General features: G+C 51.8%; 1 protein-coding gene across 15 annotated transcripts in view; it reads right to left on the bottom strand.

Annotated features, from left to right (window-relative positions):
• CELF6 (CUGBP Elav-like family member 6) overlaps positions 1–24,683 on the bottom strand; it is a 531,043-nt gene that overhangs the window by 313,129 nt on the left and 193,231 nt on the right. For 2 of the 15 annotated variants that reach the window (XM_085643942.1, XM_085643943.1), the window contains exon 1: positions 15,302–15,432. The exons of the other annotated variants lie outside the window; for them this stretch is intronic. In XM_085643942.1, the coding sequence (XP_085500068.1) occupies positions 15,302–15,391 (90 nt within the window). In that variant the 5' untranslated portion in view covers positions 15,392–15,432. Of the gene's footprint in view, positions 1–15,301; positions 15,433–24,683 lie in introns of those variants that run through there. 15 annotated transcript variants of the gene reach the window in all.

Below are 24,683 nucleotides of genomic sequence, written 5' to 3'. Positions count from 1 at the left end.
CACCCTGCCACGTGAAGAAATCGGATTTGAGCTGGACCTTAGTTCCACCGCCGGTGCTCAACAGTGCCAACGAAAGAAGAACAACAATGAGAGCTTACCAGTGATAGCTCTTTATGAAACAAGGACACTGGAAAGAAGAACCCATGTCAAAGTTGAAAATCCTCTCCCAACCACCTTATTATATTAACTATCTTCTTCATGATGTTGCCTCAATCACTTCCGACTGTACACTGAGAAGTTAAGAAAATGTAACTTTGTATAGTAACATTCATACAACACCAGCCATGTACACGACTATACTGCAACTTTGAATGTACTCCCTCCTCGCCTACTTTATCAAACTGTATGAGACAATGTACAAATGTGTCAGATTACTCCTGCCTACCCTAAACGACTCTGTATCTTTAAAATGTGTGACGAACATTGACGATACTGTAACTAAAAGGCTAACAAAGGCGAATATTGGCCGGACAAGCTGGCGAGATATGTTAAAAGGGAGGACTGTGGAAATTTAGCTCGCAAACTGAACATTATCTGCGCCATCTTGCCCCTCCCCAGCACCACGCACAGCGAACGCACGGCTGCCATTTTAGGCACCCCACTCATTGTCAATCGCCAGCGCGGTCCCTTTGGCGCTGCAAGCATCCCCCGCGCGCTGGCCACCCCCGCTCTCTCATACAGGCCATAAACCCTCTCCTTCTGCGCGACCCTGCTACGGAACCACTCTCCTTTGATAACCCCCTTCCTCTGCGCCCCATTGTCTGAACTGGTCCCAGGCCATCACCTAGCCCTGCGGATGCAGTTTATTGCCCCTACTGTAAGGGAAACACCCCACATCAAAGGGATTACAGTAGATCAAAGCCCCTACCCCCTGAGACCCGGCCGGTTGCACACACCCCCGGGAATTAGCGGAATTCCCTGCTGCGCGATAGCCATCTCCCACTGCGGGTAGGGTGGGAACCTCTACTGTAACCATGTGTGGGATCAGATCTGAGCCGGGGGCTTCAGGGGATGTTCTTTCAGGCATCAAGGGAATCTCAAGAATATACTATGTATAATAAAGCAATAAACCAGTGTATAAGAGACCAGGTCTCAGAGATGCAGTTAGAGCACCTCGTGACGATACCTTGCTGTCAGATCTGATGTGTTCTGCTCCGACGGAATAAAACTTTGTTTCCTGCCTTCCAGTCTCCGGCGCCTGCCTCTTTTATTGGTAAATTATCGAGTGGTATGAGAGGCGATTACCGCCGGGCAAATACTTGAAAGGTTATCGACTGAAACTGCCGCTACCATTTAACAGTAAGGCATGGGTATCAATAGCTGAAATTAAATACATCCTGATCTTCTAAAGGATTTCTTGACAGTAAATGCTAAAACCACAGAAGTTGTATTAAATCAAAGGATTATTCCATCTGTAATGAAGAAAATCTGTAAGTAATGCAAACAATCTACAGAGTAGATGGGTTGGCTGTGATATTGTACAGTTAGCCTCCCTGGGAGGATACTGTGAACGATATCGCGGGTTGAATATGTGTGGGGGATCCTTCTTGTGGAAATATTCATGACCAATCTGCCCAGGAGAAGGCGCCCTGGGTGAAAGGTTTGATTTTTGAAATGTTGAGTTATCTTCAGCCTCACAATCATGAACCTCCTTATGAGGGCTGAGAGCTGCACCCTACAAATCAAGATGGTCATTAGCAAGGGGTGAGCCGGAGGGTGTGACATGACTCACCAAAGAGGGGTTCTAAGGATATGACAGGGGGGACACTGTCCATGTGCTGAGGCAAGACCAGAATAGAGTGCGGCCTGACTGAGGAAGGAAGAAGATAGAAGGTAAAGGGAGACCTGCTAAAAGGATAGGGCCCCCGACCCCCCGGCTAGACCCCTTTAGGAGGGTCTATCTATTGAGGATGGCTGAGCGCTGGGCATCGTGTTTCCAATGAAGCCAGTATCACTGACCGGTCTCTGAAGCGGGGGCTACTCAAGCTATAGGCTTCGCCTGAGCACCTGAAAGCACTAATGCTTCAATTGTCTCTCAACACTGAAGAATACCACACTCCACGAAAGCCTCAATCCGCCTGGGGGCACCACTGGAAGTCCAAACTGGCGTATGCTTTCTGAAGTGCTCACATGCATAACATTTACAGATGTGGAAAAGGTGCACAGTTTTACATAAGGAACTTTAACGCAACTGTGTTTTCACACTCAACTTTGCTTATTATTCCGCATGCCGAAAGACCCTCCCCTAAAGCTCCGTAATTGGGGGGTATGCGGGGGTCCTGTGCTTGTTCTACTCCTACAAAATACTAGATATCCTCGTCTCCTCACGTGCTGCCTAAGAAGAATCCTGCAGCCATCCTGACTTCTGAACCTGACTGGGGTGGTAAGCCGCGTGTTTCTCCATCACTTCCTATAAGAGCTTGCTCTTCCTTAAGGGGTCATTTCTGGATACACAAAGTGCCGCTGGACCAAGGCGAGCAACACCTGAGCATTTAGACTCAAAGCAATGCAGCCCCCTGCATTATGCGTGGGGTAATAGCCTCAGGATGCCATGTTCTGGAAAATCCCCTTCTCTGTGGGTCCGAGGTGTGCCCTCTTGTGGCATTTGAGAGTGACGTGTGGAGAACTGAGGGCAGAGGGAAGCATCCGTTCCCACCAGATCCGCCTGTCCCTCAGTTTGTAGATTCTGCCTCTTCCTTTTCGCACCTCGAGGGGCAGTGGTCTGGCAGATTTCGGGGGGGTCTTTTTGGCACCGGTTTGGGCAGGTACATAGACACGCTTATTTTGGCACCGAAGCTAGGACCAGAGACATCTTGGGAGTAAGAGTAGGGTGCCTGGGCGCCGTGGCCTGGGAAGAAACAGTTAGACATTAGCATGGTGTTTTTCTTTAAAGCCATGAGTGATACCTCGGGCAGCCAATCAAAGGGGCCACTGGGAGAGGCATTCGCTCTCGATAGGAGGGTGAATGGGCAGCACTACCCCTCGGCCATTTCAAAAGAGAGAGAATGCCAGAAGAGTGGAGGAATTACTCAGGGCATCTCCAGGGAAGCTGGGGCTTGAGGCTCCATCGACGAAACAAGGGGTCTGCATCTTCAAACATGACCCAGGTTTGTTGCAGGAATCGCAAACACTTGCAAGCATCAATCCCCGGTGCAGCAGAACAATGTGCACCACGACCTGCTCTAAAGATGCACTCTTGCAGGAGGCACTCAAGTTGTGCTGACTGATGTATCGCTTGACTCTCCTTGGCCTGGTCCTGGGACCAGGCGATGAGTCTTCTGTACTCAATCACCAATGTAGCTTGCACCGCAGCGCGGGGACACACTGGCTGAGTGTAACTAGGCGCTTTATAAATGTGCTAATAATAATAATAATAATAGGCTGGTCGACATCTCACAGTCTTCCAAGACGCCTACGTCAGTCTCTCTCTTCAATGACAGGGCTAACTTCCTCTGCCTCCAAAACACGTCTTATCACTCGCTTCCACTTCATCTAGCATGAAATGCAGGGTCATACACACGACTCCGATATAATCTAATGTGCACCTCCAAACACACATCACAGATATAGCACTCAACGTGGGTCTGCAAGCACTCCGAGCACACTACAGTCACCCAGCACTTCAAACCTATGGACTGCAGTTCAGGGGAATTATTAAAGCGAGCCCGCTGGAGAGCATAAGATCATTTTGAGACACATCGGGATTGTGCTCAGTGTGCCATGGAAATCACTGCAGAAGCATGCATGCACACTGCGGACACATACTCACACACCACGCAGAACCAAGCATGCACCTCATCTAAGTAAAATGTGCTTATGTGGTGATCACAAAGGCGTGCAAATTCATACCGCAAATTAAACACACACTGTACATAAATAAACCATGGCTGTAGGTCAGGGATCTCCAACCTTTTCCATAACAAGACCTACTTATGTTCAATAAGAACCATCCCAAGCTACCAATTTAATTTGCTTTGTAGTAGTGACCACATCGGACAAGATTATATTAGTGGCCACACTATGTAAGATTACTAGCCACGATCACCTCCGTGCTTCAGGCAGGGTTGCCAGCAGTAACGTAAGAAAGAATTTTCCAATTTGGAATCCTTTTATATAGGTAATATGTAACAGCCATAGCTAGCTGCAATGCGGGTGGCACCAAGGTAATAATATTAGTAATACGTCTCCCCAATGCCACATGATTTAGCACTCAGCTTTAAAAGTATTTTGAAAATCCCACCAATTTTTTCCAAGTATCATCTTATGAGTTCAGAAAATACGCACATTTCGTCTTGAATGCAGTCTTTTCAATTTTGGTAAAAAAATAATAATTCAGCCAAGCCAAACCTTCTAATTTGTTAGGCTGGGCTGCTCACAGGAGATGGACTCAAATGTAGCTGGAGAGCTATCAGCAGCTCACGAGCCACTCAGAGAAGCCTGCTGTGGATAAACCTGCACAGAACGCGCATATAAAGAACACACACGGACACGTGCGCACACTAGGCAAATAAACAGATACACAAAATATGTGACAAGCGTATACCAAGCATATCTTAGAGACTAAGCCTATCTCTATCGGCAACATGCAAACACACACTGACTTGCAGTAGCCTTGCATCTCTAACTTTACATCAGCTATGGTTCTAGCTTTACAGTCACATATGTACAGACACGCCTTCATTCAGCAGTAGTGTGCATGTGTTTGTCTGTGGCTACGCACGACATTGTATATGTGTGCCCATACACCTTTGGGTGTGGGTGCGTGTGTGCATGCACACTTGCGTAGTGATTGGGTAGGGTGGTCAAAAAGCTGGCGTGTCGTAGGGAGAGGAGTTCGATAGGGAATGGGTGAATAGTAGAGTCAGACGTGTAGGGAAATGATAGGTCATGTGGGATCCAGAAGAAGAAAATCGTTGATAGGTAGAAGATAAAAAGGGGTAGAGGTGATCTTCTCTGATAGTTGGGGCGGTTTGTGGTAGAGAGGGGAGCGGGGCCCTGGGGCATGAATGTCACAAGCGAGGAGGGATGATTGTCTGGGAGAGTTAGGTCTTATTCCACATCTTCAAGTCTGTATGGAGCGGCTTGCATTTCCACACATGAAACATCTCTCTCTATTGGCCCAGGCTGCTGCAGACTTGGATAGCAAAGACCACCGTAGCTTTCTGGACTCTTCGGCGGTAGCCAAGGGTGGCCGGCACAGATAAATACCGTTAGTGCGGGTGGAGGAATTGCAGGGGGAAGGTGACTAACAGAAAGCACACAGGAGGAGTGCGCTGTTGGGGTTTAATACAAAAAAAACTATTACCTGGTGCTGCCGGCCGTCTCACGCTTCTCTGCCGCCAGTTCCTGGACCCAGGATTCCATGGGACAGCATCACAGACTCCCCATCCAATCCCTGCACTGCTTTCAAGCATGAGAGCAGCACGGGGATTGGTCTGAGCGGGCTGGATTATTCTCGCTCAGTCACAGGTAGTCTGTAATGCTTCTCCAACCTGGCTGTGCAATACAGCTGGGTTGGAGAAAACTAAGAGCGCATGTCAGTTTGGCCAGCCTAAGACGGCGGGTAAACCTGATATGCGCACTTAAAAGTGCACATCTACTACTCTTCCTTCCCCCTCCCAAGGTCCGGGCCCCACCTCTCCCAGCACAGGCTGGCTCCTCCAGCAGCTGAAAAATAAGACAATAGAAAAATATCTTTCAGCTACTAGATCTGAGCCAGTGGGGCAACACTCTTCCTCCAGGCGCCTCCAAACAATCCAGTATGCAGCAGCACCATGAATCATCCTGGACCTGCCCCGACAATCCCACATCACCCCCACCTCCGTAGCCAGCACTGGCTCCCCGTCAAGAAGAGATGCCACTTCAAGCTGCTCATGCACACCTACAAAGCCCTCCACAACACGGGACCAGAAAACATGAACAACCGTCTGACATTCCACCGGCCCACCAGACACCTGCAGACTACCTCCCTGGCCCTTGCCACCGTCCCCCGCATCCATCATACAGAGCCAAAGGATGCTCCTTCTCCCACCTCGAATGACCATCCCTTTCAACTATGAACCTCTACCTCCCTCGCCAAATTCAGGAGTGGAGTCAAAACCTGGCTTGTTTGAGTAACGCCACATCACGCAGCACCTGGATACCCCTCGGGTGATAAGCACACCCTACAAGTCTGATTGATTGATTGATTGATTGCAGAGGAGCTGCTGCTGGCAGTAGCAGTGATCGAGCAGCCAAGACTTACACGTGGAATGCCGCCTAAAGATTAATATCAAATACAGACCAATGGCGGCTATGGCCTGCCAAAGGAGGAAGTCAGGTTACTCCTGAAGCAGAGTGTGTGAAGCCCAGCATCTGAGCCCTCCGGTCTGTAAATCACTGCTTCTTCTGTCTATTGCAGATATTGAATCAGCCGGGGTCACTGTACGGAAACACAAACCAGCACGAGGTGGCAAACAGTCTTTCACAATGTAACACTGAGTGGGTTACGGTCCTGGGACTAGGAAAAATCTACTCCGGAAAGTTATTAATTGGGGGTCAAGGTGTGGCACAGGAAAAGGGGTGGAGTCATTAGGGGTGAGCTTGAAAAGCAGGTTCTGGCAGTTAATGTACACATTTTTTTTTAACCTGCCGCAAAGAAATTTGCGACAAGGACATATGTGACAGTGAATCTGAACTAGATTACTTAATTGGTCACAAAGAGACTGGATTTCAGAATATCTTACAGGGATAAGACACCTGCTGCAGAGATCATTGTGTGCCCAGAAATGTTGAAGGGATTATAATAGAGGTAAGTTAACTCCAGCGGTTCACACCGTTCTGGGAGAGTTCTGTATTGTGTACGGGTGTAGCTTGGTCAGCATAATTGGGGGAGTGTGAGCTTCGGATTTCCCAGCAATCACGCTTGCCCAGCTTGTAAAAATACATTACATGAGAAGCAGGACAGGAGGGCTTGAGGGGCAGTGGAAATGAGTGCGGATTCTCAGAGAGTGTGTCTATGTGTTTGTTGTCAGTGTGCACATGTAAAAATCTAGGTTGAAATCCGACAGACAGGGGAGGAGCCTAGCGCGCATCCAAGATGGTCGCGTGAGCACAGGGCTCCCCGGACCCTTTCTGCTCCTCGGAATATATCCTGAGACTATCCTGATTTGGTTTATGGAATCTGGGAGATGAAGACCAGCTGATCATATATCTCTTTTCAAAACTCTAATCGGACCTGGGAATCCTGAGTTGTCGTCGTCGGAACTTTTGGGACCCACCCGACGGAGGTGGCCGGGGTGAAGGTGACCCGTGGGGCCGGGCTGCAATTGAACAACAGCGGCCTCAGCGCGGTGCCAGTTGCCGATTCAGCACTTTCGGTTTCGGTTTTGGCCTTCAGGAGATCAGCTGGCGTGCGTGCTCAGGGTGGCGAGGTGCCTCCTGGGCCTCTGCCCGAGGCTTGCTTCCATCTGCTACTGGTGGGCCTAACGCCTCCGACCCCTACACCGACAGTTTGTGGTCCTTTCGCTGGCGCCCGGCACACCTCTTGATCGGAGGTCCCATTGAGAGACTGCGCTCACATGGCGGGCAAAGGGGGTCCGGAGGGGCGCAAGACCAAGGCTTCACTGCGCGGGGGAGCGGTCCAGAGCAACAACATGGACCGCTATACCCAGGGCAGGGGGTCCACTGGCGCTGCTGGCCTCTCCCCGGATGCTGCAGGGGGAGGCACGACCGTCTCTGCGGAACCTTCCCTACAGGACATTATGGGCGCCATCGAGGGCATCAGGGAAACCATCGCGACGCAATATGAGGCCCTGGCCCGTAAGATCGACACTGTCGCGATCGACGTCACCCTGATTCGGGCCGACCTCTCTAAAACCAACGAGAGGGTCCAGGCCCTTGATACACGGACCTCCACCCTGGGTGCGGAGGTGTCGGATCTGAGGGCCGCGCTTGGGGACATCAGAGTGGTCAACGACCATATGGCCCGGCGGCTTGAGGACTTCGAGGGACGGGCCCGACGCAACAATATCCGCATCATTGGGGTACCGGAGTCCTCCGACAGCCGCCCGGTGGACCTCGTGGTCGAGGAACTTATCCTGCAACAGCTGTCCCCGGTTGGCCTAAGCAAATTCTTCGCTGTGGAGCGGGCCCATCGAGTTCCGGGCGGCCGGCCGCGGCCGGGGGCCCCCCCGAGGCCTATCGTGGCTAAACTGTTCCACTACAGGGACCGCGATGCTATTCTGCAGGCTTCACGGACCCGTGGCCCGGTCCGCTACGAGAACTCGACCATCAACTTTTATCCGGACTTCACACAACTGGTCCAGAAACAGCGGATGGGATTCCAAGGGGTGAAGCGCCGTCTCCGCGAGCTAGGCCTGAAGTATTCGATGATCTACCCGGCGAAACTTCGAGTGGAGCATGGAGAGCGGACAGCCTTTTTTGACTCTCCTGTGGCCGCAAGTGACTGGCTGGACTCGCTGCCGGACGGGGGTGGCCGGCCCGGGCCCTCTGGGGGCACCGCAGGTGACGGGTCCCCTTAGACTGACCTTTGGTCCTTGCTTCTGCGGTTTTGCACTGTACAGTTGGGTCTTACTTCTTTTGCATACTGTGTCTTACCAGGACCCGTGAGGGGTGCGGGCGGGTTCGGGTCCCTTTCCTCCTCCGGGGTCTTTTTGTAGAATGGGGTTAGTGGGGCGACAGGCACACTGCAAGTTGGGGGGGGTCTTTGGCCCGCAGGGGTGCAGGGTGGGGGGCGTTGGACTTGGGGGGGGGTCGGGGGGGAAGAGGGGTTGTTTTGTTGTGTGTTTTTTGTTTACAGGGCGAGGTATTGATTTTTATCCATATTTGGGAACAGTGCTGCGGGCTGGGGGCCTCTTGATCTATTGGAGGGGATGGGGGGAGACGGGTTGAGGCTTATGTCGTGGAACGTCAATGGGTTGGGGGACCGTATTAAGCGGGGTGTTGTACTGCAATATTTGCGTCGTTTGACTCCTGATGTGGTGTTTCTCCAGGAGACGCATTTGGTCGGCAATGTCTGCCATGCGATGAACAGGGGGGGATACCGCCTCGTAGCCCATTCTGGTTTCACAACTGGCTCCAGGGGGGTGGGCATTCTCCTGCGAACCTCCCTTCCGGTGGAGATCACGAGGATAGTCTCGGATGACAGAGGGCGCTATGTGTGTTTGATTGGGAGGTGGGAGGGGCAGCCCCTTACCCTGGTTTCAGTCTACGTCCCCCCGGGCCTCCAGAACTCCACCTTTACTGACTTGGGTCGAATGCTGCTTGACCTTCCGGACGGCCTCCTGCTCATGGGCGGGGACTTTAATTCTGTTGTTTCGGGTGAACTGGATCGTCACCCACCGAGGACCCTCCCCGCTGCCCAGTCATGGCTGGGTGGGATGTTGGAGACCTTCGGCTTGGTGGATAGTTGGAGACTAATGCATCCGACCCAGTGTCAGTTCACCTTTCATTCGGGGGCGCATGGGAGTCTCTCCAGGTTAGACTACTTCCTTATGCCCGCGGCGCAGACTGGTCGGATTCGAGAGGTCAGACACCTGGCGCGTGGTATCTCCGACCATTCTCCGCTGTGGCTTCTCTTTGACACCGGGTCGCGGTCCGCAGGGCGGATAGCTCCCATTAACCCCTGGTACCTGCGGGACCCTGTGACTCGTGACAGCCTGGTTAAGGCCATGGACCAATACTTCAGTGAAAACGAGGGGTCGGTGTCGTCTGCGTTGTCCCTTTGGGAAGCCTTTAAAACTGTGATACGCGGACACGCCCTCGCCCAGATAGTGGTGGCCAAGAAGGTTAGGAGCGAGGTGGTGGTGAAGCTGGAGACTGACATCTCGGGGCTGGAGTCGGCCTTGGAGGCGAATGTTACTCCGGACGGGCTACATGCCCTTAGCCTGAAACAGTTCGAATATAGGTCCCTGGTCACTGACGCGGCCAAAACTATGTATAGGGAGCAGCAGGGCCGATTGTATGACGCGGGGGACAAGGCGGGAAAGTTGATTGCGTGGCTGGACAAAAAGGAGAGAGTGAATCGTGTGGTCCCCGAGTTGCGTGCTGCGGATGGTGTGTGTGTGACTGAGCCGGATGAGATTGTGGAATGCTTCGCTGACCACCTCCGGGCGGTGTACTCCCCGGTGACCGACAGGGATGAGGATGACTCTCGCCTCCTACTGAGAGATATTGCTCTGCCCGGCCTGTCCGTTGAGGACCGGGAGCGGCTGGACGCCCCCTTATCGTCGGATGAAATAGCGACCGCGATTCGTTCCCTTCGTTCGGGCAAGGCTATGGGTCCTAACGGTCTGCCCATTGAGCTATACAAATTGCGTCCTGATAAGCTTGCGCCCTTCCTCAGCCGCATGTTCCGCGACTCTCTTGCGGCGGGTTCCCTTCCGGCCGACCAGCGCTTGGCCACTATAGTCGTTATCCCCAAGGAGGGCAAGCCGCGTGACCGCTGTACTTCTTACCGGCCTATTTCACTGCTCAATGCGGAGCTTAAAATCCTGGCGAAAGTCCTGGCCAATCGATTGTTGAGTGTCGTGTGCGACCTTATTCATCCGGACCAATGCGGCTTTATCCCGCACCGCAACACCGCTCTTAACTTGCGGCGTCTGCACGGTGCCCTTGCCAGGGCGGAGTTCCTCTCCGAACCGGCCGTGCTGGTTTCTTTGGATGCCACGATGGCATTTGACACTATTGAGTGGCCATTCCTCTGGGCCGTCTTGGATAAATTCGGCTTTGGAGAGGGATTTATTGGCTGGGTGAGGCTCCTTTACACGGGACCCATGGCTCAAGTGGTGGTGAATGGGCGGGTCTCTCGGCCCTTTGCCCTTGGCAGGGGCACGAGGCAGGGGTGCCCGTTGTCCCCGTTGCTTTTTGCTCTCGCCCTGGAGCCACTCGCTGCCTGGCTCCGTTGGGAGCCCTCGCTTAGAGGGATCCGGTGGGGCCCGGGCTTCGAAGATCGGGTCTCGCTTTATGCGGACGACATTCTCCTGTATCTCACCTCACCGCGGCAGTCACTCAACGTCCTCTTTGACGTTCTGACCTCCTTTGGGAACAATTCGGGTCTCACGATCAATTGGTCTAAATCCTGCGTTTATCCCATCTCTGGTGGTCTTCCTCTCCTGCCGCCTCGGCTCCCGATTCAAATATCTCTGAGCGGCTTTAAGTACCTGGGGATATACGTTTCGCTGGACCCGGTGGCTCGCTATGAGCAGAATCTCCTGCGTCCACTTCGGCGACTGCGGGAGGACACGGCCCGGTGGTGCAGGCTGCCCCTGTCCCCGCTGGGTCGGGCCGCGCTGTTTAAAATGATGTCCCTTCCCAGGTTCCTCTATGCACTCCAGAACTCCTTCGACGTTATCCCAGTGGCCTACTTTCGAGAGGTGGAGAGCCTGCAGAGGAGACTGGTGTGGAACGGGCGGGCGCGTATTGCTCTTGCCAAGCTCACTCTCCCCTGGTATGACGGGGGCATCGCGCTTCCTGACATTCGCAGGTACTATTGGGCCTCGCAGCTATCTGCCATTAACCACGCCACTTATGCGCCCGGCTTGAATCCGGCGTATGAGATGGACAAGTTCCTGCTTCCCGGCGGGAACTACAACAGGGCACTTTATTCTCGCCTGGCTGGCCGGACCCTCACGGGTCCTACTAAGATTGCTGTGCGGACCTGGAGGGCTGCCACTGCGGCCATGGGCTGGAGTGAGCGATTAACATGTGCTACTCCCTTGTTTGCCTCCGACCGCCTGGGCAGCTTGTGGACCACCAAGGGGTTTGACCAGTGGGACACGATTGGTATCAGCAAAGTGGGAGACCTGTGGCACAAGGGCGCGGTCAAGACTTTCGCGGTGCTCCGGGCCGAATACGAGCTGACCGACAGGGAGTTCTTCCGCTACGCCCAGGTTCGACACGCCCTGCTCTCGGTCTTCGGGGAGGGGACCAAGATCCCTGTTTCTTCGCCCCTCGAGGACCGCATACTTGACGGACATGTCCCTGATAGTACTATTTCTTTAATTTATAAAAAATTGATTAATCACCGGGCGGACCTCCTGGTGCGCCTTCGGGAGGCTTGGACTGGGGATGGGGTCGAATTGGACGACGAAGATTGGCAGTCTGCACTGTCGTCCCCCAAGGAGGTTGCCATTCCGGCTCGTCTCCGGTTGGTACAGCTCAAGATTCTCCACCGGGTGTATGTGACGGGTCCGCGCTTGGTCTCGATGGGATTTTCCGACGACGGGCTCTGTAAGCGAGGCTGTGGGCTCAGCGCCACCTTTCTTCATATCCTTTGGGAGTGCCGCGAGGTGGCGGACTACTGGCGCCGGGTCCACACGGTTATGGGACAGGTCACTGGGGTTGTGCTGCTGCCGGAGGTGCGTCGCTGTGTCCTGAATGTGTGGGAGCCCAATGACTACAGCGCGGCTCAGACTCGGTGGGCGGCCCTAGGGAACATGATTGCCAAGAGGGATATAGCGCAACTTTGGGGCGCTCAACGGCCGCCCACCGTGTCAGTATGGAAGGAGAATATGGACTGGTGTATGTTTAGGGAGAAGACAGTGTATGTGGCCCGTGGCAAGCCGGGGGCATGGGGTAGAATTTGGGGGCAATGGAACGCATATCGCGGAGGCATCTGTACGCCCCCCCTGGTAGACACTGATATCGCCATGTCCCCTTGACCCTTGATGGCTCCTGGCGCTTTTTGTAACAACTACATTTGGACGTTCATCTCCCTTGACCCCCTTCCCCCCCCCCTCCGTCCCCGGCCTCCCGGTACTCCTCTCTTTAGCGGATTGCTCAATTGTCCTGACTGGAGTCTCCCGGGGGGAGCCTGACCCGCACTGGTTTCCCTCATAACTCGCCTTTTGTTTTTATTGTTTTTCCCTTTGTTTTTGTTATTGTTGGACTGACGCTTGCTGTTCTTCGAGAACTATCTTGAGCCACTGCGGGGCAGTGCCCTGGGAACTGATTGTAGCCTTGATATGTGTGTATTTCCTTATGTACCTAGCGGCCGGCCCGGGTGGTTGTAGGCCCATACTTGTAACCGAATTATTGTTCAATAAAAACTTTTTCAAAAAAAAAAAAAAAAAAAAAATGCAGCATCCGAAGCAAAAGTAAATACTGATCACGAGTTATAATTGCAGGAAATATGGCCGTTGCCATCAAGGGACTGGTAGACCAATATGAAGCCATGGACGTCTTCCTTATCAAACCCATCAATAAAGTCAAACCCAAAAAAAAAAAAAAAAAAAAAAAGAAATCCGACAGACACCTCACCATACCCGGCTGAAAGCACCTGTAACTAACTATTTACTGCAGAATACATTTTTTAGGGGGGTAGAAGACCCCAAACATCCCCCCCCCCCCCCCGAAGCTACGCCCCTGAACGCAGCATAGAGGGTTAATAAAGTCTTGTTACTACAGACAACCACAATCAATGCGTTTTCTATCCTGACTTTGTGTTTCTCCCGACTCTTCGCTTTTAACATATGATGTCTAGAAGTATGGAAGATATGTGATTCCTACACATTATTACGCTCATTGCCATATGTAATAGTTCTTGTACCTTGATTTACACACATATGATTTATTGTGCCTGTGTGTGTGTGCGATGTAAAACGCTCTGACACCCTACACTGAAATGAGTAGCGCTATAACAGAATTACATTAAAAAAAGTTACTAGGTGCCTTTTAGCTCAATATTTGTTGAAGGGAAGAGTTCTGTTATGGGAAGTACATAGATCCTTTTAAATCAATATTTGTTAAAGGGTAGGGAAGGGTTTTGTTATGGGGAGTACATAGATTTCACATGTGAGGGCCAGAAGACGTTCCCAATGGGTACAGCAAAAATCCGTAGCTCCAAATCTGACAGGAGATCACTTATTCGGCCTCCCTGTGGCCAAGCAAGAGGGGTAATCAGTGGAGCTCCGTGATGGACGGCCCTTTGGGTGCTGCTTCAGGCCGCTGCAGCCCACACAAGGAACCAGAGCTGGCGCGTGAGAGGCCCCTGCACTCTAGGGTGAAACGCGACCGATCTGGGCCTCTCACGGATACACTGACGTGTAGGGCGGATGGGGCAGCGGCGGCAAACAGGCTGGACTGTCCAACCTACGCTGAGTGAGAAGGAGGGCAGAGAGGGACAATGGATGGGGGCCAGCGCGAGCATGAAGATGGGATCAGACGATGGAGAGGGGGAGAAGCGCGGACTGAAAGGGAGCAGAGAATGAATGAGGTTCAGGAAGGGGATGGGTGACTGAGAGAGAGAGGGGATGTGTAGGGGGAGAAGAGACTGCCCGATAGGGAAGTGGCACCTGGGTGTGGGTGGAGGTTTCTGGCACACCTTTCAGGAAGGGGCTAGGAAGAGACCTCGGTTTCTAGCTCCCCTACACTGACTCCAACCACTCCTAGCTTGAGGGAGAGACCGGTACATCACGTCATGTTTGTTTATTGCCCTCCGCCCTTCTGGGTGGTTATAAACAGGTGGGCCCGACAACACTATGAGCAGAGGTACAGCAGCAGCGCGCAGGCGTCATCCGCGCGCAATGGAACATTCTGGAGAACAAGAGAAGAGAGAGACCTGCGAGACGCGGGAACACAGACTCGACTCTGAGGGGAGCAGAGGGGGAGCTGTCCAGCTCACAGGGATGGAGGGAGCTGTCCAGCTCACAGAGAAGGAGAGTAAACATGAAGGCCAGAAGGAGAAAGAAGGAGGAAAGAAGAACCAAGAAGAGAGGAAAAGAGGGGATGGAAATAGAAAAAGGAGCCGTGGGGTGACGAGAGGAACAAACAGGTGGAGGGGAAGTAACGAAGGCGCAGAGGGTGAGAATGAGTGCAAATAAGGGAGAGGATAAGTGGGCGTTGAAGAGGAAGTTAAAAGCTGTAAGCGGAGCAGAAAAAAAGGCAATGGGAGAGGATAAGACGCGAGGGGGGGAAGAAAAAAAAAGACGTTAGGAACAACGAAGAAAGGGAGGAGGGGCTAAAGGGGGAGCCATGGGGAAGAGAAGGGGGAGCGGGAGGGAAAGGGAGAGAGGGAGAGATGTGAAAAGCAGGAGGAAATGGGCAAAGCTGCGATATGAGGCGAGGAGAGAGAGGGGGAGGAAGTAGGATGGGGTGCGACAGAGAAGCGGCTAGAGGAAGGGGGGCAAGAGACCAGAAGAGAAATAGACCGTCTAGGAGAAAGGGAGAGAGAGAGAGCTAGGGCATGAGGACAACGGGGCAAGAAATGGAGAGTGCTAATGAAAGAGCGGGATGAGTAGAGGGAAGAGAGCCCTGAGTGGAGGGAGCGGCAGTGACGCAGAGAGAGAAAGAAGGCGCCTACCTCAACGCACAGCATTTTGGCCCCCGCTGGAACCCAGACTAGGGGGACCAGGCCTCCGGGGTGCGGCGCCGCGAGCTCGGGAAGCTGCATAGCGTCCGAGGCGCCTTCTCCTCCAGCTCCACAGAAGCAGCGCAGGCAGCCGTCTGCAGACACAACCTGGGTGTGTGGGAGAGAAGGGTGGGGGCAGGGAAGGAGAGAGCGCCTCAGCTCAAGCACAGGCACAGCAACACAGGGCCATATATTCAGGAAAAGAAAACACGTCAAAGAAAGACTGAATGAACCTGGGCGGCTCGCTGTGTGCCTGTGGAGCACATACAGACAGGGTGGGAACATACTCGGTCAGGTACTGTCATTGTTAGCTGCTTACACAGGAAGAGACAGTCGAGACACCCACAGGGGCGAGTCACGGTCTGTAAGCACCCTACACACACGAGGGGCTTGACACACACCGGGGCGGGTCACTGTCTGTAAGCAGCCTACAGAGAAGAGGACCGGACACACACAGGGGTGGTTCGCTGTCTGTTAGCACCCTACACGCAAGAGGGGCCGGACACAAACAGGGGCGGGTCACTGTCTGTAAGCAGCCTACACACAAGAGGGGCTTGACACACACAGGGGCGAGTCACGGTCTGTAAGCAGCCTACACACAAGAGGGGCTTGACACACACAGGGGCGGGTCACTGCCTGTTAGCAGCCTACACACGAGGGGCCGGACACACACAGGGGCGGGTCACGGTCTGTAAGCAGCCTACACACAAGAGGGGCTTGACACACACCGGGGCGGGTCACTGTCTGTAAGCAGCCTACAGAGAAGAGGACCGGACACACACAGGGGTGGTTCACTGTCTGTTAGCAGCCTACACGCAAGAGGGGCCGGACACACACAGGGGCGGGTCACTGTCTGTAAGCACCCTACACACACGAGGGGCCGGACACACACAGGGGCGGGTCACTGTCTGTAAGCACCCTACACACAAGACAGGCTGGACACACAAAGGGCGTATCACTGTCTGTAAGCACCCTACACACAAGAGGGGCTTGACACACACCGGGGCGGGTCACTGTCTGTAAGCAGCCTACAGAGAAGAGGACCGGACACACACAGGGGTGGTTCACTGTCTGTTAGCAGCCTACACGCAAGAGGGGCCGGACACACACAGGGGCGGGTCACTGTCTGTAAGCACCCTACACACACGAGGGGCCGGACACACACAGGGGCGGGTCACTGTCTGTAAGCACCCTACACACAAGACAGGCTGGACACACAAAGGGCGTATCACTGTCTGTAAGCACCCTACACACAAGAGGGGCTTGACACACACCGGGGCGGGTCACTGTCTGTAAGCAGCCTACAGAGAAGAGGACCGGACACACACATGGGTGGTTCACTGTCTGTTAGCAGCCTACACGCAAGAGGGGCCGGACACACACAGGGGCGGGTCACTGTCTGTAAGCAGCCTACAGGCAAGAGGAGCTGGACATACACAGGGCGGATCACTGTCTGTAAGCACCCTACACACAAGAGGGGCTGGACACACACCGGTACGGGTGACTGTCTGTAAGCAGCCTACACACAAGAGGGGCTGGACACACACCAGTACGGGTCACTGTCTGTATGGAGCATGAATAGTAGAGACTGTCTGGACATACACAAGGGCAGATCACTCACACAATATCAGAATCAACAATATTGTGTAACACAAATATTGTGTCAAAAATATAGTTTACAAAAATATTGTTTCCCTATTCTTATAACGATAAGCACAAAAATAGTGAAAACCCATTTGTCTCACTCTAATTTCGTTAAAATATAGTTTCTTATTATATATATATATAGTTTAAAGTAGTAAATCTTAAATATTTTAATATATACAGTTAATTAAATGTTAATTCAATAAATCTCAATAATATTTATTAATATATAAATCTATACATATATAAACACACATACCTATATATGTATGTTTAGATACATATACACATATATATATATATATATTTACTGAAAAAAACAAAGGGTACAGGGACGTTATAATTCAGAATTAGCATTTTAAAAACCTTAGAAATTCACTGGAAAAAAACAAAGGTTACAGGGCCGTTATTGTTAGGAAATAGAATTTAAAAAAAATGAAATTCACTGTTAAAAACCAAAGGTTACAGGGACGTTATAGTTAGGCTCATATTTCACTCGTACAAAACCAGAAAAATTCAACCGTTGTAGTTAGTGAGCTAACTATAACTCGCGCCCCCGCAATGCACTGCTTATGGCCGCATATATTACATCACTTATTACTGACATGGCCAGTGACTTCACTGATGATATCTCAAGGTATGCTGTTTAGCGGCTCTTTCAATGAGGCTGGACCTTGGTCGTGCTGCTAGCTCCAGCATGGAGGATGCACTTGGCTTAGAGGGCATGTTACTTTCCAAAGAATGACCCCCCAAAGTAGGAAGACCTCGACACACAGCATCTCTTGAACGGCAGAAGGAAGCTGACACAAGCGACGCAAAGTAGCCAGAGGGGTATTTCATGAGGGTGTCTGTGAAAGCCGGCTCCTGACTCCTTACTATTATTTTGACCTATTGTGCTGCCCTTTAATTTTCCCTGCCTTTCCCTGCTTTTTCCACAATTTGATCCCTTCTCCAACCCTTACGAGCGTGTTTTCAGAGAGAGTGGTCCTAACACAGGAAGGAGGCAACCAGCTCATTCTTACAATGTTAATATTTTACAACATATTTTCTGAGAGGGATGGGGGACATGTCTGGAGTGTCTCTGAACTTAGGTGTTTCGAAGGGGTTGTGAGCTTTGAGATAAATTATACGCACACTGCAATCTGAATTGCTTATTTGTGTTTTGATAACAGGTCTTGATACCTATTTGATCCACTTCCTACCTGCAGATTACACACAGATATTTGTTTTAAAAGCTCGACCCCTGGGCTTTCTTGCTGCAATGACTGGCTGTGGCTTGGTGCAACTCTCATTCTCTACCCCTTACATATTACATGACGCTCAGAACCTTTCCATGTGGTCATCTCTATCATCTCTTGCATCCTAAAACTCCCTCACTTTTTCATTTGTTTTTAATATTTCACAAAACAACAGTGAAGCCATGATAAAGGCACTCAGTTCAAATTTATGCGCACATTATACATAGTCATAGTAGACATGGTAATAATAAATAGTAGCATAAATAGTAAGCATAAACAGAGGCATGTGAGTGGATCTTGTGAGATGGAGGATGGGGGAGAGTCGCTCATCAAATGATGTATGAAGTGGAAAAGGTGGGTGGTACACATTAATCTAAGTAGTGATAGGGAATAGGCATATTTATCCGGGCTGTAGAATTGCATCCCATGACAAGTATTTGCTAGGGTTCAACATTGCGGGGGACCTGCAGAATAAAATAGCTCAAAGTTAGGCTCCCAGACTTCCTTCAATTAACAGCAGTTGTGTTATGGTCAAGGCCACTCTCGATGACCCACTCCCCACATCAAATTCAGCAGAAGATCATTCAGTTCACGGAAGAAGAGTCTGGGAATCACAACTAGGAGTGGGGCAAAGAAATATAGATGCCTGGGTAGTACCACTATCTTGGCAAATGCCACTCGACCCAGTGAGGATAAGGATAACGAACACCAGAAGGGAAGTGATCTTTAGCTAGAAGGTAGCGCCCAATCCACATTGCCCTCCTTGAGGGCTCTATCAGTGTGGTATATTTGGATTCCCAAAAACGTAAATGTATCGTAGCACCATTTAAGGCGGTATTCCGAAAAGGTGACTCTGAAAGCTTCAGTGGTCGGGGCGAGAAGGAACAACCAGGACTTCGACCAGTTAACTCGGATGCCAGATACATCTCCAAAAGCATCCAGCAGGCACATCAATTCCGAGAGAGAGACTCAAACATTATTCAGAAAGATCAGTGTATCGTCCACATAAAGTAGCACGATGAGGTGGTTGTCCAGTTCTAGAATCCCCCAGTGCTGCACTTGTAGTTGCAATCAACACGCAAGTGGTTCCATGGCAATCGCGAAGAGCAACGGTGACAGTGGACACCCCTGCCTGGTAGCTCTTAAAATTAGGAAGCTGTCTGATATCTGCTGTCCGGTTTTCAGCCCAGCTATCAGGTTGGAATACAGTGTATGAATCCACCAAAGGAATCCCGGACCGAATCCCATACATCGTAGTATTAGTAAAAACTCCCAGCTGAGGGTATCAAAAGCTTTCTCGATATCCAGTGACACAGCTACCCTCTCGTACTCCTCCAGGTGAGTGTCATGGATGATCCTCAAGAGTCGCCATATGTTGAGGAAGGTACTGCAACCCAGTATGAATCCTAACTGTTCCTCATGGATCAGTGTTCTGGTCTGTGGGAGTATCCTATTTGCGAGGACTTTACCCAAGACTTTGCAATAGAGGTTAAGTAGGGACAATGGGCAATAGGATTACAAATCCAGTGGATTGCGTCCCGGTTTTGTTAGAACTACTATAACCACCTCCCTCTGCGAGTCCAGAAGTCAGCAACAGGATTTAGTTTAATTGAACACCACCAAAAGAGTCGGAGTGAGAAGAGCGGAGAATGCGGCATTATATTCAACTGGTAGTCCATCTGTGCCCGGGTTGTGTTCTGGGCTATGGGCGTTCTAATTTCCTCCAGCCGAATGTCTTCATCCAGCTCGGCCCTCTGTAGCTGGCATGGGTGAGGCAAAGGGAGGCCATCCATAAAGCCTTCCACCTGTTCAGGAGCCGCAACCACATCATACAGTGTGCAGTATTAATCATTGAAGGTATCATTAATATCAGCCTACATAGAAGCCTGCACCTCCCTCACTTACTTTATTTTAAAGTGTGACTTCAGACAGCTTTGGACGTCTGGCAGACCGTGTGTTGCCATTTCTTTAAAATACACATTGTTAGAGCTTAAATCTGTCCCAGACAGCGCTTAGTTTGTAAAAGAATAAGTGTTTGGGGGGTGGGTTTGTTTAATAGCCTGGGGCCGGTGTTATCGAAGTTCGGTGTGCTAAATACCAATGCTGCATAGTCTTGAATACACCTCATCCACCACAAGACGCTCCCTGCCCCTTTATCTCATCTTTTCATCACAGCCTTCTACCTCTGTCACTGTTTTCAGTCTTTCTCTTGCTCCTTCATTCCCCCTTTTCTGTTTTTCTCTCTCTTGTTCAGGATCAAAGTTTGTTGGGAGAAATAAGTGTCTGCCCCCTGAAATACAAGTGACAGTGGGTCCCACCTGCAACCACCGGCTCAAATGAATTGCTGACCGCAGAGGAGTTTCCCTCGCACTGCTTGCTATGGGGTGTTTGAAGTATCCTTCCGCTTCCTGTGGAGTGATTGCATTGGGATGAATGAGGGACTATTTATAATCTAAAAGGTACACTCAATAATCACACATTCAATCCTTTTTATGTATAGATTCTATCTATACCACCATTACCGTTATGTCCACTGTTACCACCGCCACAATTATCAGTACCACCATTATCACCAATACTATTAACACATTTACCACAACCAGTAATGCCTTTTCTATCACCGTTAATAACAATACTACTGCCACCAATACCCCCGCCCCCAGCATAACCATTCAAACCACCACTACCACCACTACCTCTACCACTATTAGGCCAATGTCACTATCATCACTAACACCATTATCAACACTACATTTACCACTGCTACCAGCTTCACCAATGTCATCACTACTGCCACTACAATCAGCATTTCCACCATCACCGTTTCCAACACCACTATTACCACCTCCACCTTACTTACACCATTACCCCATTCGTCCTTCTCACTGTGATGACTCACTCATTGAGGCTCCCATGTCTCCAATCACACAGCTTCCCAACTCATAAAAGTCCCTACCCCCATAACTCCTCTTTCTTTTTTGTACCAATCATTTCACATCTATAGGCTTGTGCGGTGCTCGTGCTCCAGCGTTTCATTGCAGCTGGTTCCTGGCCGTGCAGTGCCGGCGGGGTTCTGGAGCTCGCATGGTCCGGTTGGAGGCAGGCTGCATTTGGTGTCTTGTCTACGAGTGCGGCGTGCAGTGGGGAAGCGTGTTGGTGCGCTTTAGGTGAGGGCGGGGGCGGCTGGCTGTGGTGCAGCGGCCGGTGCTATTGCCGGCTTCTTTTCCTGCTGCCGGACCAGTGGTCTGCGGTGCTTTCCTTTGGCTGACTAGGGGGCGAGTGCTTGCTTCCCAGGAGACGGTGTCTCTCCTGGGATTGCCATGTCAAGGCTGGGCCTGCCCCTGGAGCTTCTGTCAAGGCGGGCCTTCGGCTTTTCTGGCTTGGCCTCTAGGTTGACAGTGTGAGGCTTTGGGACATTCTCCTGGTGTGCAGCGGCTGCTGGTCCTCATTAGTTCCCTCTTCCTGCCTGCCTAGGCCGGAGGTCTGCTGTGCTTGCCTCCAGCTGGCTGAAGGAGCGTGTTTCGGGGCCTACCCTCCAGACAGTGCGGCAGTGTCTGGGAGCATGTTCGGCATCTCCCGGGTTGCTGGGCACCTGGAGTGGCCATGTTGGTGGGTTCCGGTGTCTCTGCGTGCCCCTTGTTGCTTTGTTTCCCCGTTGCCTGGCTGGGTGCCATTGTGTGCTGTTGGCCCTCTTGGGAGATTCCTGCTATTGTGCACCTGTGTGTCTCTGGCTGGCCGACGTGCGGCCTTGCCTACCTGATGCTGGTACGTGTCATGTTTGTTGTCCGTCCCCACCTGCTTGCTGGTTGCGGGAGGTGTAGTTGCTTGTGTGCCTTGTGGCTTTACTTATGTGCATTTTGGCGGACTTTCTTGCGTGCACTATGTTGACCTTGCGTACATGCCTCCTGGACTGTGATATTCTTGGGTATGCGCTTTTTGGAGTTGTTTTGTGTGTGCTGTTAGCCGCTGCTGTGTTGCGGTGTGCTTACTGTGCGGTGATGGCATTAAGGGTTCATTGCTTGTTCTTGCTGACGACTCCTACAGTCTCTGCAAGTGTCCATCTGTTTGCTGTTTGTTTTTTCTTTGACCCCACTATTTGGTCCTTTCACACTTCGCTTTTGGGTGTTTGTGGCCCGGCTGGTGGTCTGTGGTGCTTTCCTCAGGCTGGGGTTGGTGTGGGGCTATCGAGATTGGGCTGCCTGGCCAGGTTTATGCTATGCCTCCCTCAGGCTGGGGTGGGAATGGATTTCTGACTTGACCGGCAGGGGTCTGTGGTGCTTTCTCTCCAGCCTGTGTATTATTCTCTTTTTTGGCAGTTCCCTTTGTTCCTGGCTGCCTCCCGGATGTGGCTGGCACTGGCGTTCAGTGGACGCTGTTGCTTGCGCTTTTTACATTTCCTTGCCTGCCTGGGCTGTTGTCTGTTGGGCTCTGCTGTGGCCGCGTTTGGCCTCCATTGTGGGGATCGGTTTTGTGGGCTGTGTGCCTGTTTTTTCCTGCACGGCTGCTTGTTGCTGTGATGCAGGCTTGTGCTTGTGTTTTCCTCCTTTTGGGCTCCTTCCTCTGCTGTCTGGTTTTTCCCCCTCCGCTTGTGGTTTCTGGCTCTCTGGTTGTTGTTTTTGCTGGGATTTAGGGGTGTTCCACCTCCGCATCCTTGGACTTGTAGGCCACGAGGCTGCGTCGAATGGGCCTGTTTGTATGACAGCCTCTTCTCCTAGCTTGTTGCCTTTGGGCCCTCCATGTGTGGGGGTCTGTACACGCCTAGTTCTGTGTCCAGCTGCCTGTTTGCTGTGATATGAGCTTGGGCTTGTGCTTTCTGCCTCGTTTTTCCTTTTCTGGATATGGGAGTGCAGTGCCTCCCTCCGGATGGCTGGTGGTGTGTTTGGTTGCTCGAGCTGGTTTGGCGACTGCTTTGTTGTTGCATTTCACTCCTGCTTCTTCTTGGATTTCTGTTGTGGATGTGCTGCCTTGGCTTGGTGCTGGTGCGTGTTTTGGTTTCGGCTTCCTCTGCCTCTTTGTTTTTTTGCTTCTAACAGGGTGTACCCTGCGCTGTTGTGCCCTCTGCCACATTGGGCTGTGTCCAGCCTGTGCAGATTTTTCGTGCTGCTTCCCCTTTTCCATGTTGGTGTGTTGGGCTTCCTGCCTACCTGGTGTCTTCTGGCCTGCTGGGGTTCAGTTGTGTATTGTGTCACGAACGGCCAGGGTTGTTTCTTCTGCCCCTCGGTTGTTTGGGGCTTCTCTGATTTTTGGTTGCTGGCCTTGCAGCTCTGTCCTCTTGTGGCCACTATGGCTTTGTTTGTGGTTCTGGGGGATCTGCTGTGCTGTCCATCCTCTCTATTGTTGGTGCCTTGCCCCAGTCTTCTGGGGGTGTGGGCTTCGGTGTCCCGCTGTGCTGCATGGTCCATTTCCTCTCCTGCGTTGTGTCACCCTGCCTGGTCATCGTGCTGCTTCTGCTTGCTCCTGGGCTGTCCATCCTTGTATGGAGGCTGCCTGTTCGTGCGGTTCGCGCCTCTTCCTCTGCTTTGCGGGGCCTGTGCACCGTTGCTGTTTCTATTGGCCTGGTGCAGCGGTGCCTCCCTTTTCCAGCTCGTGGTGTGGCGGATGATGTTGGTGGCTGGCTTTTGGCATCCCCAGGATGCATGGCTTCTGTGGTGGGTGGTGTCTCATGTCTGCCCTTCTGCGCTTCAGGTGTTCTCGGCTTGCCTGGGGCTATGGCAGTGGGTGTCTCCATGAGCTGCTGTGCTCCTGTCAGGGTCCCTGTTCGGTGCTTCAGGGTCTGTTTGGGCTGTCGTGAGTTGCCCTGGTGGATTCTCTAGTGTGGGTTTTATCCCCCTTTGGTGTGGCAGTTGTCTGTGTCTTCAGCTTCCCCGGTGCTCTGGTTGGTGGGGTGCCGCTTTCCAGCTGGATTAATCCTTCGCAGGCCAGCCTGTTGGCTACTCTTCAGACTTTTCTGGGGCATTTTGTCTTCAGATATGTTGGTTCGCAGGTGGATGGTGACCTATCAGTCTTTTCCTGGCCTCTGGATTGGTCGCTGCTCTGCTTCGTGTCGGGTGTGGCGTGCTTCCTTCTTGGGGTGGGATTTTTCACCTCTTGCTGTGGGTGTGCCTGTGGGACCTGTTTATCGGATATCCATGTACGGTTGTCTCGCCATGTTGTATTCCTGGTTGTTGTGTCTGCAGTTCTTGTTGGGGTATCTGTGATATCCTCCTCCGCTGTCCTGTCGTTTTCTCTGGTTGTGGCCTGCTGGATGGTTCTGTCCATCTTCGGATACCGTTTGGGGGTGCCGCGCTGTTATGTGGCCTTCGAGGTCCCCGTTTTCTTTGGTTGTCCTCAACTTTGGCAGTTGGGGTTGCGCTATTGCCCTCTTCCCTTGGGTTATTTTCTTTTGCATCCTCTTCTTGGCTGGCCCTGGTTTTCTCCTGGGGGTTGTTTGACTTCGGGTTCTGTGGTTCACC

This window comes from Triturus cristatus, chromosome 3_1, assembly GCF_964204655.1.
Source record: "Triturus cristatus chromosome 3_1, aTriCri1.1, whole genome shotgun sequence".
Lineage (NCBI taxonomy): Eukaryota > Metazoa > Chordata > Amphibia > Caudata > Salamandridae > Triturus > Triturus cristatus.
Note: the sequence above shows the minus strand (reverse complement) of the source record. Positions and strands in the feature narration are given on the sequence as shown.